Source organism: Xiphophorus maculatus, chromosome 21, assembly GCF_002775205.1.
Source record: "Xiphophorus maculatus strain JP 163 A chromosome 21, X_maculatus-5.0-male, whole genome shotgun sequence".
In the NCBI taxonomy this organism is placed as follows: domain Eukaryota; kingdom Metazoa; phylum Chordata; class Actinopteri; order Cyprinodontiformes; family Poeciliidae; genus Xiphophorus; species Xiphophorus maculatus.
Window position 1 is genome coordinate 20435925 of NC_036463.1, and position 16472 is coordinate 20452396.

The 16472-nt window shown below is 42.6% G+C and overlaps 1 protein-coding gene across 1 annotated transcript; it reads left to right on the forward strand.

Annotated features, from left to right (window-relative positions):
• Positions 1 to 6343: 6343 nt before the first annotated feature.
• bambi (BMP and activin membrane bound inhibitor) lies at positions 6344 to 10722 on the forward strand. The gene is made up of 3 exons (XM_023326748.1): positions 6344 to 6964; positions 8832 to 9113; positions 10031 to 10722. Exons 1-3 carry the CDS (start codon positions 6889 to 6891, stop codon positions 10450 to 10452), a joined length of 780 nt encoding a protein of 259 aa, XP_023182516.1. The 5' UTR covers positions 6344 to 6888; the 3' UTR covers positions 10453 to 10722.
• Positions 10723 to 16472: the final 5750 nt, after the last annotated feature.

Genomic DNA, 16472 nt, shown 5'->3' on the forward strand with positions numbered 1-16472 from the left:
GTGTATATAAAATATGACTTAGAAGAAGTCTTACTTTGTAATTTAATGCCTTGAAATTGGGCCTCTGTCTCCTTAGAAACTCCTGCCTTCTCTTTTTTTTAAACTCTGCCTTCAGGAATGCTTATACAAGCGCTGCCCTGAGTAGTACCTGGTATAATTAGCTCAGCATATATTCAGTTCCTCCAGGTGTTTGCTAGTTGCTACTGGCTAGTCTGAAGGAGCTGGCTGGGGCGAGTCAGTAGAAAGGGCTGCTCTGCGAGGCGGAAACTGCAGCTCCCAGGAGGACCTGCGTCCTGGACGGCGGTGGTCGATCCCACCAAGGCTTTTACAAACCCAAACTGTTGCCAGGTTGGAGGGTTTCTCAAACGTGAATGAACGAATCGAGGTAATGTTCCTGGAATGTTTTTATGAAGGAATAACTGTAACAAAGTTTATTTTACATAATGCTTCCCCTTTAATACATTCGGAATATACGAGGCGTTGTCGCTTTATGCATTGTTTCCTGATATAAAGTGATGAATACATTAAAACGTACAGTACTTCTCCACGGCGGCGCTGTTACTTCCCACCTGCTTCATAAAGAGGGCAACTCCTCTGGCGACACCTGCTGGTGCATTACTGAACAGTTTTCCTGAACCGTAAAATCATTTGACTAAGAAAATGTATTATTTTGACAATAGGCCATTTGTTGTAACTCGTTGGAGCTACCATTTTACTTATTTTTAGATTTTAAGCTAATAAAAAACTTAAGCAAAAATGAAGGATAAGTTTTCTTCCGGATGTTTCTAGTGAAAAACGGATGTAAATAAAACAAGCAGCATAAAACCAAGCATGTAGAACTGTACAAACAATCTGGCTCCCTCTAGTGGTAAAACATTTAAACTGCAGCAAGAAATGACAGGAAATATTTGCGTTTTCCGTCCAAAGCCTCAGCCTTTTTTTTTACACAACTGTTGAAAGTGGTGTTGTTGTTTAAAGAAAAACTTTAAAAATAATTAATATTTTACTTTTCCCCATGGTGGTTGGGTGAAGGAATTTATTACAAAGCGATTACATGTGGTCTTTTTAAATCAGAATGATCCTGAGCAGCATATTCTCTGCCAGCAGAGGGCAGCATTGTTGTTTCCTTTCTTAAAATGATTTAGTAGGGCCAACTCAACCCAGAATGTTGATTTCAAGTCATAAATTAGTTTGGTTTTTTTTTTTTTTGTCTTACAGTGTGCTAGAAGAGTCTTCAGTCTGGGTTTCAGTGATTTATTTATTTCCACTTAGAACATTCATTTAAAAGCAGCCGATAATGGAGTCATAAAAAAGCCTTTAAAAGCCTAGTTTGTCTTTAGGTACAGCTGCCCAACGGGGCCACAATCTTCTGTTTAAATAATTAAATGCAAGTACAAACAGCATGGGAACATCCACCCATTCTATTGTTCAGGAAGGAGACAGACTCTTTGTCTCCGAGATGAATGTGCCCTGGTGTAAAATGTGAGTATCAACCCGAAAACAAAGGCTAAGGATGAGTAAGACTGAGTGTCATTATCCAGAGCAAAACGAGACGTGTACCAACATGGGCTGAAAGGCTGTTCAGAGAGGAACCACAACTCTAAGAGTGGAGTGAAAAGGCCAGATTACGTTTTGCAAATTCACATGGAAACAAAGATTAATGACTGCAGACATGCCCTGCGGTCCAATAGTACAAAATCAAAGTCTTTGGCCAAAATGAGCATCAATAAATTTGGAGGGAAAACAGGAACCATGCTAACTGTGAAGTACAGTGGTGGCAGCTTTGGGTTGTGGGCCGGTTTGCTGTGGGAAGGATAGGAACAACTCATGTGGAAAAAAAATATATAGATATGAAACCACATTAGCCAAGAATGTAAAGTTCGAGCACATAAAGGTTGTTCACACTGACATTAACCCTAAGAGTTCTGCCGAGTTACGTACAAAGTGGCTCCAGGATACAGTCAGCATTTTGTTGTGGCCATCAGAAAAGAAATCAGTCCCTTCGTCTCGTGATTATCAAAACACACAAAAAGAGAAGCGCAGAAAAACTGGAACAGATTATTTCCGAAATGTAGCTCTCTACAGACAATTAGCTCCCCAAGAACATTACTTTAGCAAATACAGCCATAACGCTGGATGTTGGGCCTGTGGTCAATTATCAAGGCAAAACTGGAGGTAGGGTCATGGACAGGAAGTTGACCCCTAACCTTTTTCCAGCTCTCTTTATTGACGTCGTTGAGCAAGATAAAGGCGTTGTGTATTTTGCATTAGTAAAATCGCTTTTGACTAAAAAAGCATTGAAGTTAAATTAGAAAAGCAAATTTTAGTCTCTTTTGGATGACAGACGGAAAGAACACAGATCTCCTCCCCCCGCCCCCAAAAAAGTCAAAAACAGTCAGTTTTCCGACTTCAGTACGCAGATCTTTTAACCAAATCGGGAACATCAAAGCTGCCAGAGAGACTTTCTCTCTCTCTCTGTAAACCCAGTAGTACTGAACATTTCCCTTTGTTACAGTCAGGAGGGCAAAACTAGATCATGCAGGACGGAGACAGTCTGCCTGTCTGGGACTCTTTGGAGACACTGATATGGCTCAGATCAAAGAGAGGACAGGAAGCACAAGAGGAAGACGTTTCAGGGAGGCCTTTCTGCCCCGGCTGGCCTCTCAGTGACGGCTGCATGGAGATGACCTGGGTGGGACTACGGGGCATAACACATACAGCTCTTCAAATGGTTTGGTTTTTAGGACATTCAAAGTGAAATTCTCCAAAAGAGCTTTTTGGTCAATAAAAAAACCGTCTCTCTCCAAGTTACCACAACAGCATTCCAGCCATGAGGTTGCAAGAGGGGTGGAGAGCTGTTGTCATGCAGATCGGTAACAGGTAACACTTCCAAGTGAGCGTCTCCTAATGTGTGAAACCAGACGCAACCTGCAGGGAGCGATGACTTCCTACGAAGAAAGCCGCTCACATGAAACCCACCCCAGCGGGGGACACTCATCCTCTCAGCAGGAAGAAAACACGCCACGTTAGCATAAGATCAGGCGGTGAAATTTGATCAAACAGACCCAGAAATAGTTGTTTTTTTTTTTTTTTTTACCCAAACATAAAGTTGAATCAGACGTAAAACTAAAATCCAACCGCAAACCTGTTAAATGTATCATCTGACAATGATACATTTATTTACAACCTTGATTTTACAGAGTAAGTTGGTTTGAGACGATGGCTTGTTAAAAAAAAAAAACCATTAAAACAATAATACAGCGGAATGCGACGCAGCAGAACAAGGAAGAACATCATGAAAAAGAGAAAAAATTTAAATGCAACCATATTCATACTGACTAAATGTACTTTAATACACATGATAAGTCAGCAGCAGTTTTTAAAAGCAGACTTAAAAGTAAGGTTTTGACTGAGTTGATAATGGTTGATATTGACATTAGGTACTGAGCTTTAGTGTCTTTTTTTGTGGAAGTTCTAATTTTTGTGGAATTTCAAAATGAAATGAGGATTGGACAGATTGTGTACAAACTCTTGAGACCATCATAGTGATGAATTTATTAGAGGTTAAAGCGCAAGTATAAACTTACCAAGATATAATTATCCACCTGAAATGACAGAAAATTTCTGAGATTAATCTAAAAATTTCTGTTGCTTTTGGCAGAAATCTACTACTCCTTTTTTTCTATGTACTGACACGCTGTCGTAGGTTTATCTGGTTGATCTCCGGCGCTTATTTTGAAACAAGCAGCCGCGACGTCGAGAGCATTTCCAAGTCCCTGCAGCGTATCCCGGAGAACGGCTGCATCACTCGCTACTTCTGCTGAAAATGATAACCAGGAAGAAGTCCCCACCGCTCAGCAGTCTGAGACAGAGAGGATGTTTGGGTAAACCGAAGTTGCATGAGTTCAAACTGCCTGCAGTGCAAGCCAGAATATAAACAGATGTTTATCCTTTAAAGTCCTGAAGATAATTATTGTTACTCTCACCACCGGCCACGACAGCATCCACCATGGCTTGGGGGCCGGGGGGTGTTTCCAGTCAGTCTCTGGCTCAAACTTGGTAAAATACAAACATCTAAAATAGAACTTGACTTCTTCAGAATCTGTGTTGAAATCTCTGAAAAGTCCCACATCTGCAGTAAGGTTTAATAATTCCACGTTCAATGTTTTCATGTCTTTTGTGATATTGTTGAAACTTCATTAGTTTTTTCTTTTCTTCTATATCTTTGAAAGAAAACGTTCTATTTTGTGAAATCCTGCATATATATATTTCATAATCTGGCTGGGTTTTGATTGTCAGTCTACATTTGTTTGTAGGGGGGGAAAAAATGCACTCTTACATATTATGACTGGAAAGGAAAAATCTTGGTACCAGCTGTGGCCACTAGATGGTGGTATTTAGCCAATATCACGTAAGGTCGCACTAGCAACTGTCGATGTTAAAGGGGCATTTCTAGAAATATTTAGAGAAAAATGTAAACACTTACACTCTAGTATAAACTGATAATTTAGCGCCAAATCAAATATAAACTGCTGAATAAATTAATTTTAAGAGTTAAATCATCCAGATACAAAGCTTGCACATTAATTAACGCAGGGGTCTCAGAATCTTTTAGTATACATCTCTCTCAACAAATCCTAAAAACAGCGTGAGCTGACATTTTGAACCCGTCTCTTTCCACCTTTACTGCCCTTTGCACGGGATGTAACACCAGCCGTGGAGTGGCGCCTCCGCGGAATTGCACATAATTGCGGTAATTGCAGTGTCGTCTTCTACTTTGCCCGAAGCGAGGATCCTCGTCTTGTTTTCTAAGACCCACAATAAAGGTTGCTCGACGGTGAAGCATATGGCTCCGGTTCGGGGCGGAACCGCGCTATCACACCTGTAGGCCGAGGCACGGAGTCATAATGAGATTGATTTCATTACGAAGTGAACGAAAGTTAAAAAAAAAAGAAAAAAGGAAGTCCGTCTGGCAAGATACAGATGGCGCGTGAGGCTTGATACAGATCTTTCGCCGGTTTGTTTTGCATTGCCAGTTGGTGAAGGGGTAAGTGTGTGTATGTTGTGTGGGGCGCGCGCGCTGGGGCGTGTGTGTGTGTGTGTGTGTGTGTGTGTGTGTGTGTGTGTGTGTGTGTGTGTGTGTGTGTGTGTGTGTGTGTGTGTGTGTGTGTGTGTGTGTGTGCGTGTGGACTGGGTGGCGCCATGCGCTTTTTGGATTGCTAATTTCTCTAACCGGCTGTCCACTCCTCCCAGCAGCAGCAGCAGCGGTGTCAGCCTGAAGGAAGGCGGCTCAGCCCGGCGTCAACCTGGCTGCTGCGGCGATGACGCTGCAGGTAGCTGATACCGGACACAATGACCTGACGTCACACTCTAGCTTCAAGGTTACACCTTTAATCCTGTCATTCTTTTTTTTTTTTTTTTAATATATATATTTATATGTAAAAGAATACTGATGTTTTGATTCATTCACCATAAAGAATTTTTATTAAACTGTGTTTATGTTGAGGAGCTGCAACATAAACAGGTCCGACCATTAACATACCATAATATTACTGATTACGTCAGCGGCGTAATTATTAAGTCACTTAAATGAGTACAACCCTGTTCTGTGATGACACATGGAAGACGCTATTATGAAAATAAAAGGCTATGAATGAACGGTGGAGAGGATCGCTTGGATCAGGTCAGAATGTAGGGAGACGAGTTAGACCGGAAGTCAGGTGAAGTGATGTACAAAATAAAAGCTTGATGTGATCAAAGCACAAAATGGACATAGCGCCGCTAAAATTAGGTGCCGACTGCTGAGCAATGAAATTACGAGCTACAATATGATGAAGATTTGAGAAATCATGAAAGTAGCATTTTTACTTGTACAATAAAGAAACAATTGCGTTCTCAGCTTACAAAAGGCAGAATTGTGTGGAAACTTTCTAACACCTTAGGACTCGCTAGTTTCTTCTTGGAGGAACAGACTAAATTATTATCATTTAAAATGGTAGATTTAAAATAATTAAAAAGGCCTAAATAATTTAAACAAGCAAATACAAAAATAAATACATAAATTTAACTCTTCAATCCATCAACAAACATTTTACAGTTGTCCCACATAAACGTTGTTGTTGTTTGATAGTTATGCAGGTTGAATAATTTTGTACCGCTCAGATTGCTCTCAATTGCTATTCAACTTCAACCTGGGGTTCTTGTGTGCCTTTCAGCCTGTTGGTCTTATTCTGAAATTAAGTTACCGGATGTACCCTGGGCTGCACTCAGATCAATTTTCTGCCCTGGGTGGTCGGACCAATCAGAAGGAAGGAAGGAGGAGCCTGGGCCGCTTGCTGCTTCTTCTCCAGTTAAATCGCCGCCGTCTCCAGTGTGAGTGTGCAGCCCTGCGGACTGACTCATCTGTTTTCCCACCCAATATTTCTCCGTTCAGGAATACAAACGTGATGCTTCACTGCGACCGGCCACTTAGAGAGGAGCGAGAGGACCAGTGGTGACGCCTTCACATCCCCTTCAGCCGTTTCAAAAGGAGTATATTCACATTTTTTCTGTTTCTCTCTCTTCCTGGAGAAGAAGACCGTATTTTGGGGGAGTTTTTTTTTCTTCTTCTTTTCTTTTGTTGTTGTGGCGAACTCCGGTAATGCCGAACCGCTTCGAAAAACAAGCCCACTAGCATTTCAGTCTCCATGCTGGAACGGAAGCTCTTTTTCCTGTGTGGTGGTGTTGTCAGGTCGGTGAGCTGAATGGCTCGTTTTTCACCCTAACTCCATGTAAGCCTTTCTTCCCCCCCCACCCTCCGTTTTTTTTTTTTTTTTTTTTTTGGTTGTTTTTGTCGCGGCTCTCTGCTGCTGGATATAACCGCGGTCACTGCGCAGGAATTCGGCGTAAATGGAGCGCCAGTCCAGTTTCATTTCCATCTGGCTCCAACTGGAACTCTGTGCCATGGCGGTTCTTCTGACCAAAGGTACGCTCAGACTTCGCTCTGCTGACGGGGCATGTTTGTTGGCCTCTCCAGGCCCGGATAAACACTGTTTCAAGGGGAGACATGAAACGAGACTGCGGGGTTCCGAGTTCCGACGCTGAAGTTAGAAGGCGACTTCATAAAGGACTATTCCACCACTTTCTTCTCATCTGGTTTACCTGTGGTGTGGCTCTGGTTCACGAAGTAAACACTTGAACCGAGCTGAATCGCGCTATAAAGATGACGCCGCTTGTGATGAGTGAAAAGTTTACTTGTTAGGACAAAAAGAGCCACCAAAACACAAGGATAAGTTGTAATAGTTTTTTTTCTGTTATTTACACCAAATTGAATGAATTTCTGGTTGAAAATTGGACCACAAAGTCTGATTAAAACCTGTACCGACTTATCTTCCACTTCTTTAAAAGACACCTTCTAACCCAGTCCAGTCTAAAATAGAGATATCAGCAGGTCAGAGGTCGGGATCAGGTTTTTCAAATACTGGAAAAACGATTTAGTTTTCTTAATTTGTCTATAAGCCAAGTGCGTCAAAACTAACAAGTATCTATTGATGGTTAATAACACTAACAGGCTGTTCTGCACTTTTTAAAGTTGTAACTTAAGTCCCCAAAATCAGAAAAAAAACAGGCTTTGATGCTTGATTTCAGTTTGTAATTTGCTTTAGTAACTTGTTGTTTGGACTTTAATTGTCTATCAAAAAACTGGTGTCGTGTTTCTTTCCCTCTTGTTTTCTGGTTTAGTTAGAATTGGTACTGGTCAGGAAAAGCTTGGATCGGTGCACTGTTCCTATAAAAGTTAGAAAAGAAAAAAAAATACTTTGTCTCTTTTTTTTATGTTGCTTTTTTATACATCAATAAACGTCTGACAAATCACAAACTGTGTGGTCAGAGCAGAATAAGGCGTTCCATGTTTTTTTTTTTTTGTTTGTTTTTTTTACTGATCTTAATTTAGATTTTGATCTGGAGAGAGTCGAAACGTTTTCCAGATGAATAATAATAATAATAAAAAAAAAGACACCAAGAGAAACCGAATTCTTTAAAGTTCCAAATCAGATCCCGAGATCCATCTGGTACCTCTGGAAGTCGTAGCAAGCAAATATTCAAACAAAAACCTTAAAAAAAAAAAAAAAAAAGTGACTAAAATTTCCTAAAGAAGCTGAAAATACCAAAATTGTTGATTGTTTTAATAACTTGAAACCGTCAGATAAACTAACTTTACCCTACCAGGGTTAAACAACTCAAACTGTAACAGCTCATCTTCTCTCACTCCTGGTGCGAAGCCTCCATCCATGTATCGGACAAACTCGGGGGGCCCAGAGAGCCTCTCCGCTCAACCCGGCTGAGGGCCCCTCCCTCTGGTCAGCCCACAAAGGGGCCTCTCCTCTCTAATGAAATATTCTCCAAATGACCTTCCTTAGCCCTGCTGCTCCAATCATTCACAGGGAAAACACTGATCTGATGAATGTGGGCCTTGCACTGCAAGCTCCCAGCAGCTACAGACATTTCTTCTTCTTCTTCTTCTTCTTCTTCAGAAACATTCAGGTTGATACACTGTATTGTTTTAGTGACAGCTAGCCAAGTCGCCTCTGGGCTGTGTGTTGTTGTGAAGAGCGAGGCGGCCGTAATGAGAAGTTAGCCTGAGGCTCTTCAGTCGAGCCCACTCCCAACCAGCAGAGCTCGGCTACAGGGTGGGAAGAGCTACGTACTCATTAGCATCTACTGTAGGAGAAGCTAGCAACAGTTAGCCAGAGGAAGACGTGGAGGAGGATTGAATGAAACCGGCTGCTGTAAAAAAAGAACAAAAAGAAACATGAAATTTAGTTTCTCTTACTCTTCTTCTCCTCCTCCTCCAGGAGAGATCAGGTGCTACTGTGACGCGCCGCACTGCGTGGCCACCGGCTACATGTGCAAGTCTGAGCTGAACGCCTGCTTCACCAAGGTCCTGGACCCGCTCAGCGCCAACTCGCCCCTCACCCACGGCTGCCTGGCCCCCGTCTCCGGCGCCGCGGACGCCTGCAGTGGTGGCCGCCGTGCCGCCGACCCCCTCGGCGGGGCACTGACGTTGGAGTGTTGCCACGACGACATGTGCAACTACAGGGGCCTGCAAGACCTGGCGCACACCAGGGACTCGACAGGTGAGGCAGCACGATGAAGTATGGCGATGGTATGGTTGTCTCGAGGCGGCGCTGAAGCGATGGCGCATGAATAATGACGCAAGAAGGCAAAAAATGGATTTCATTTAGTAAAGACCGCTTAACAGGAACTGGAAGATATTCAAAACAAAGAACTCAAACCATAAACCATAAATAAAATGGATCATGATGTTTCTAAACAAAGCTGCCCTTCAAAAAATATCAATCAGAATGGAAATTATTGCACTCATTTTAATCTATCAATCGATTAATTAGAATTAATTGCGACAGGCTTCCTTTGAGTTATTCTGAGGGCTCTTATTTTCCTTCTTTCAGTTTCAGAAGCAGCGTTTACTTTTTCCTTCTTCTTTTTTTTTCCATATCCCGCCTCATTCTTAATTTTCCAGCTTAGCAGAACTTAACGTTTTAAACTTTTAACAAGCCCCAGCTCTGCGCCTGCAGAGGCGCGAGAGCCGGGCAGTTTTTACCTTTAAGCTCTTGGAAGGAGATCAGATGCTCTGTGTTTCTTTTTTCTTTTTTTATTGCGTGCGCACCGTGTAATTTTCCCACCGCGCTGGAATGTGCCTCGCAGGACGAACATCCCCGACGTCCGCTCAGAAACGCGGGGCCTGTCGGGTTCTGAGACGGAGGAGGGACTTTTTCAGGGTTTTTTTTTTTTTGGGTTGTTTGTTTTGTTTTCAGGGGCAGAGCAGACGGTAGTTTATTAGCTCAGATTAATCTGTGGGACAAGGTGACTCATTTGTTTTCGCCTCTCCTCACCTCCTCTCTTTCTCTGTCTCTTTCTTTCTCTCTCTGTTGTTTGTCTTCCTTGCTTTTTCTTTTCTGTCGGGGGGGTTTAGAGCTGAGCATCGCTCCTTAACAACGTGAAGCTAACCTTCCACTTGTCTCCACCTTCGCAGAGAGCCGTTACCCCGCCGACGGCAACCGGAACCTGGTGACGCGCGTGCAGGAGCTGGCCTCGGCCAAGGAGGTGTGGTTCCGGGCGGCGGTGATCGCCGTGCCCATCGCCGGCGGCCTCATCCTGGTGCTGCTCATCATGCTGGCGCTGCGGATGCTGCGCAGCGAGAACAAGCGGCTGCAGGACCAGCGGCAGCAGATGCTGTCGCGCCTCCACTACAGCTTCCACGGCCACCACACCAAGAAGGGCCACGTGGCCAAGTTGGACCTGGAGTGCATGGTGCCGGTGTCGGGGCACGAGAACTGCTGCCTGACCTGCGACAAGATGCGGCAGGCCGAGCCGGGCGGCGGCGGCGGCGACAAGATCCTGTCGCTGGTGCACTGGGGGATGTACAGCGGCCACGGCAAGCTGGAGTTCGTCTGACTGCCTCTAAAAGGACATTCCTTTGTTTTGCTAAAACGATGCGGGACTGAGTTCATGCCGCGTGTTTTTTGTTGTTGTTGTTTTTTTTGCTAGAGGAGCACTTTACTTGAAAATGAAACGGCAGATCTGTATTTAAACTTGAGAGGGGCTCGCTGAGGATCCTGGACTTTCTACACTGAAACGCTGAAGGATTCCAAAATTTTTTTGTCTTATTTGCACATTTGTTGTTGTTTCTTTCTCTCTTTTTTTTTTCAATAAAAAAAAAAAAAATTCAAAAAACAAAACAAGATTTTTACACTGACACCAGGGTACAAGAAAAGGACTGATTGAGGAGGCGGAGGAGAGAGAGAGAGAGATCGCGGTGCTTTTGGACTGTAGGTGTGCACACTCCTCTGGATGTTTCATGATTCAAGCTTATTGTAAAGATTTAAATATATCTATATATATTTTTGTCTGAGAAAACTGACCGGTGTGCGTCTTCTTCAGAGTGAATGTTCCAACTTCTTTCTGTGATCAGACTAAAAGCTTGATTTTAAATGTGTGTGTGTGTGTGTGTGTGTGGAGGGGTGTGCATGTGTGTGTGTGAAAGAACTTCAATTAAAGTGACTTTTTATTTAAATCTGGACTCTCCGTTTCCTTCTTGATGTTTCCTGGTTATTAGACAGTAATAACAGGAATATTATCAGCCACAGCAGTGGAGAGCTTCTGTTTTGTCTGCCATGATTCTACCGACGGGTCACACTGAGGATTGAATCATCTGGTCATAAAGTTCCTATAAAGTGCTTTTTTTAAAGCAAGATTCAGCTGGAAATGTGAGTCTAAAAACTTGCATTTTGGTTTGGTTTGTTTGACTTGCAGTTATATCGACACACTGTAGCAAAATGAACTCTACAGTAGGACTCGTTTATCCATGACTACCAAATAATCACATTTCCCCTAATTTGGGAATGTTTTCCATGGAAAAGTAGAGTTTGCCTTGCTAACGTACCCACAAGTCTTGCTTTGTTACATTGCAACCACATCAATGTATTTTATTTACTCGAAAGACCAACACAAAATGAAGTAGAATGAAAATGAATGACAATCTGAAAAGTGTGGTGTGCATTTGAATCCAGCTTCCCTGAGTAAATACTTTTTCGATGAGCGTTTTGCTGCAGTGTGCAGATTAGATGGGTTTGGGGTCTTTCTCCACCAGCCTTGCACGTCTACAGTTTAAGGTTTTTGCCTATTTTGACAGAGGTTCTCTATTGGATTCACTTCAGGACTTTGACTATACCATTCTATCCCAAAACTTTAATCTTCTGCAGCCTATATGGTTCTCCTCCAGTATCGTATTGTATTGAACTCCATTTACTCTAACCAGCTTCACTCTCTCTCTGTGAAAGAAAACCATCCCCACAGCATGATTCTACCTCCACCCTGTTTCATGTAAAGATGGTGTATTCAGCATGTTTGTATTCTGAGTTGCAAGCATTTGTTTTGCATGTACACACCACAAAGTCTGTTTGGTGGTATCAGAGTAAAAGAGCATGAATACTTATGCTGCGTTCAAGTTGTAGTCAGAACTGGGAAATTCCGACTTTCCAGGAGGAAAAATCAACTGGAATGATTCTGAAGTAGGATTTCCCACTGGGAAAGAGGGAGCAACTCCAATTTGTAAGGCCAACTTCCTGTTTCAGTTTGATCTTACCGTCTACAGGACAGCTAATCTTATTAGACCCAGAGGAGAGTACTTTCAGGTCTGTCAGACGATTAAGTTCAATTAAAAAATTAGCTGTAAATTATTTTTGGGAAGATGGACTCAAGGTACCACTTTCTGTTTTGTCTCTCTTTCCACTTGCTTGTGGCGAAGCACCGCAAATGGCCGTTAGCAAACCACTCACTCTTCCTTCCTGCCAAATCTTCCTCGAAGTGGGAATGCAAGCAGAAATGAGCTGAAGGGTCAGAGCCCACTGGTGACAGCTTGTTTGAAGCTTGAGGTCGGGTCTCCGTGGCGCAGGAGTTTCCAAACTCCCTTTCGATTATTTACATTTCTGAGAGTCCGAATGCGGCAACGCTCGTGACAGGAGTCGCCGCAAGTCGGTGCCGTGAGTACTGGCTGCGTCGCACAATGGATAATTGGGGTGAGTGGGAGCGTTTGGGTTGAAAAGTTCACACCCTAGGGCTCATGGTTACCGTAGAAACCGCAACTAAGACATCTTGTAAGGATTTAAAAGTTGAGGTCCACTATTCGCAGAGCTCAGCCTGTGTTTTTGTCCATTAGGAGGACATGAAAACACTATTAGCAGCTAACCACTTAGCGGCAGCATGCATTAGTGAGGCTCAGGGCCTCCCAGAGGACTATTAGCCTTGTAATAATAACACTGTCCCCTGGCAGCCTAATGTGATGGCTGTTTTCTTTAGCTTGATCCCACTTTGTTGGCTAATCCACGGGTGTCCTGTGGTAACAGAGGTGGCGAAGAGAATTCTACAAGACCTACCAGCAACCAGTTCCTTCTTATGCCTTAGCTCTGATTGAGTTGATTGCATTACACTGATTAAACACACACACACACACACCACACACACAGACACCCTTGTACTTCTGTACAAACTGAAGACTTTGTATTTACTTCCATTCATTTTAGTAACTCCCTTTATCCTTAACCAGTACTAATCTATTCCTAACCTTAAAGGGGAAGTATTGTGTATTGTGTATTTTCCAGGCACAGAGTGCCATTTTAGAGCACAATCAAGTTACTGTGTTGCCTTCAGTTGTTCTAAAGTAACTGAAGTAACTGGTATAATGACATCAGCTGTATTTTGCTGGAAATTGCTGTTTGCTAGTCTGAAGGAAGTGAGTGGGGGAGTCACGGAAGCTTGAAAACTGCAGCTCCAAGGAGGAGCTCTGGCCTCGAAGGTGGAGCTAGGTCCAACCTGGCGTTTTGCACTGCTTAAGGGAATTCTCAAACATGCATGAAAGAACCAAAGCAACACTCCAGATGTTTTTGATGAGGGGATCACATTATAACTCACAAGAGTTGCTTTAATATAATTCTGTCCCTTTAACTGAAACTTAATTCACACCATATATCTAGACCTAACATCTAATCCTGAACACCGTATTAGGACCGGGCCTTGGTCCTCATAAGACCTATTGGTCTTCAGAAGGTTAATAAATATGCCATAAATGGTCCTAGGAAGAACAGTTCAACAAGAACACACACACACGCCCACGCACACACACACACACACACACACACACACACACACACACACACACACACACACACACACACACACACACACACACACACACACCCCTACACACCCACACATACACACACACACACACATGCCCCCAAACACACACCATGATCACCACACAGAACCATGTGACAATCTATAATAGGACCTTCCACTGACTTACATTTAATCTAAACCAGACTTCATCACTAACTTTTGCTGTAAATAAGTCAAGTTGTAACAATTTCCTCTCATGATCGCCTCAAATCCAGAAAGTTTTGCCTGAACTCGTCCCAATAACCACATGCATGCGGTCCCCACAGGGATTACTGGCCTTGACGAGATTAGTGTTCTTATCTGAAAGGTCCCAGAGAAGTAGAAAAACAAGTACACACACATCAGAATGCCAGAGCTGGGCCTACCCCACACAAGCAGTCACCTCAGTCATTAGGATTAGCCTCTTTGTGCAGCAGAAGCCGCTCAAACTGTTTACATTCATATGCAAATGTAATGAGACGACCGACTGGCCTCCGTCAAAAGAGCCCCTGTTCACTTTAAAGAAACTACAAGGGACCCCTCTGACACCACCACCAGGTCGCCATTTTCATTCTTGTTGCTTTCCAGCAGGAGCCTGTGTGTGTGCCGCCTTTGCTCACCACCCCCTTCCACATGTCCTGCCTCCTCAGGTGAGTTGCATTCCTGCCGCCGGATTAACAAGCATGCAAGTGATTTCAATTTGGGTGGTGCCCCCGCTCTGCTCCCCGCGCTCCCAGAGGTCCTGTAACTGTCCTGAAAAGCCTTGTGCCCACTGTGGAGGCAGCAACATGTGGAACAATATATGAAGTGTAAACACACATGGAACCTGTTAACACCTGCGCATGGTAATGGATGAACACCCGGGGTAGTAAAAGGCTTTTCATTAAAGCTTTGGAAGTGCTCACATGGCTTCCTTCCTCCCAAGCTTCAATAGCTTTCCTCCACTGAAACATGAGCATGTGTGACGCAGTGCAGATTAGTTGTTAAAATATTTTTATTTAACAGTCATGGTAAAGAATGATAAAAAGGCAATAGACAAACATTTATCAATTTAGAAAAAGAAGTAATCTTGGTGGACTGACACAATGCCACTTTATATGAGTGTAGTTCCACTTCTGGCCACATGTGGCATGCTCAAAATAATCCTAAGGCTTTCCCCATGGTTCACTTGAAGCCGATCAGTTGACTTATGGTCGCATGATTAAAGGAAATTCGTATTTACACCCACGGCGCCGACCGTCTTTGTAAGTATTTTGTGAGAAGTTGTACGAATGTCCGTAATTCCTCGCCGTGTCTGAAAAAACGTTCCTCAAAAGTATTTATGTTGCCTACAGATACAAAGACCAGAGAGTGGAAGCGGACTAGCTGAAGAGAAATACCAACATTGGTGTCCCGAGCACACCAAATACACAAAATACGTCTACAAACCTCTGACCAATCACACAACACGACACTTAGAGCTCCGTTTGAAATAGTTCCACTTGGGCCTGGTAGAGGGAAGAGGAGGAGGAAGCCTCCCTGCGGACTACATGGCCCAGTTTTTTACACAACTACGTCATCAGCTATGTTTCCATTGACATTAAAATTAAGCAGATTTAATTATGAAAATAAATTTGTTCAATGGAAACATGGCTATCTTGAACAAAAAAAAATCAGGTTTTTACATAAAAAGTTTTGTATTAGGATCATGAGATGTTTTTTTTTTTTTTTTATTGAAAAAACTGCAATCACATGAGTCATCTGATCAACAACCAGCTGTTACTACTTGTGGAAAAGAGGAAGAAGACGTAGGAGGATGACATTTTTAACATACATGTGATTTCAATTGTGTTTCTCATTTAACAGAAACAAAGCAATTGTGAAATTGTGGTGTTTTTTTTGACTCTACCAGAATACTGACAAAAGTTTTGCGCACATTTGTAATGGAAACACATCTAATAAGAGCTGATTTTGACGCTTTGGAGTAGTTCTCCATGTTAAAATGAACAACTTTACGGAAGTAGTACAATGTCAAGAGTCGGGTTTTGCTAGCAGTCTAGATAGTTCTTAACCAGCTAACTGGCATAATAACTAATAATCATAGCTTTCTTCAAAGAACTATGATCATAAGTACGCTGTAACATCAAGCTTTGATTGGTTCTTCAAGGCATATGGATAAAAAGCAGTCATGCAATCACTGTCATCCATCTGTGCAGTTCAAATAAATTACAGATAATTTGCACAAACATATCCTAATTTATTTATTTGCTTACTTATCTTTGCAATCAATTGTATTTCTACAGCAATATCTGTTTTTTGCATGTTAAAATTACACCAAAAAGATGTTGGTGTGATCCCCTTGGAAAGTCCCAAAATTAATTTTTGTAAGAGTGCCTAATTACAACCGTTGCCTTTCTGGATTAAAAAGTATCAATCAAAATATTTGCATAAATTATAAGCACTATCACTCTTAAAGACTTGCTAAGCAACCCAACTGGACTTCTTACGCTCACAGAGGATCCTGCAGGACTATTCCAAGGCATGGCTTGGCATGGAGTAGCGCTAGTCTAAATCATATCACCGATACTTAAACGCTGTTTACCATTCCTCAACCACAAACAAACACAGACATTCCAGAAAATAAACATAGCTTGTCATTCCAAGATCCAAGAACAAAAAGAGAATTTTTTTTATTTTTTTTATTGAGTAATGTACATGACTGCACAGACATGGACATGACAGACATCCGCTGGAAGAAGACGCCATCTAAATATTTGGCC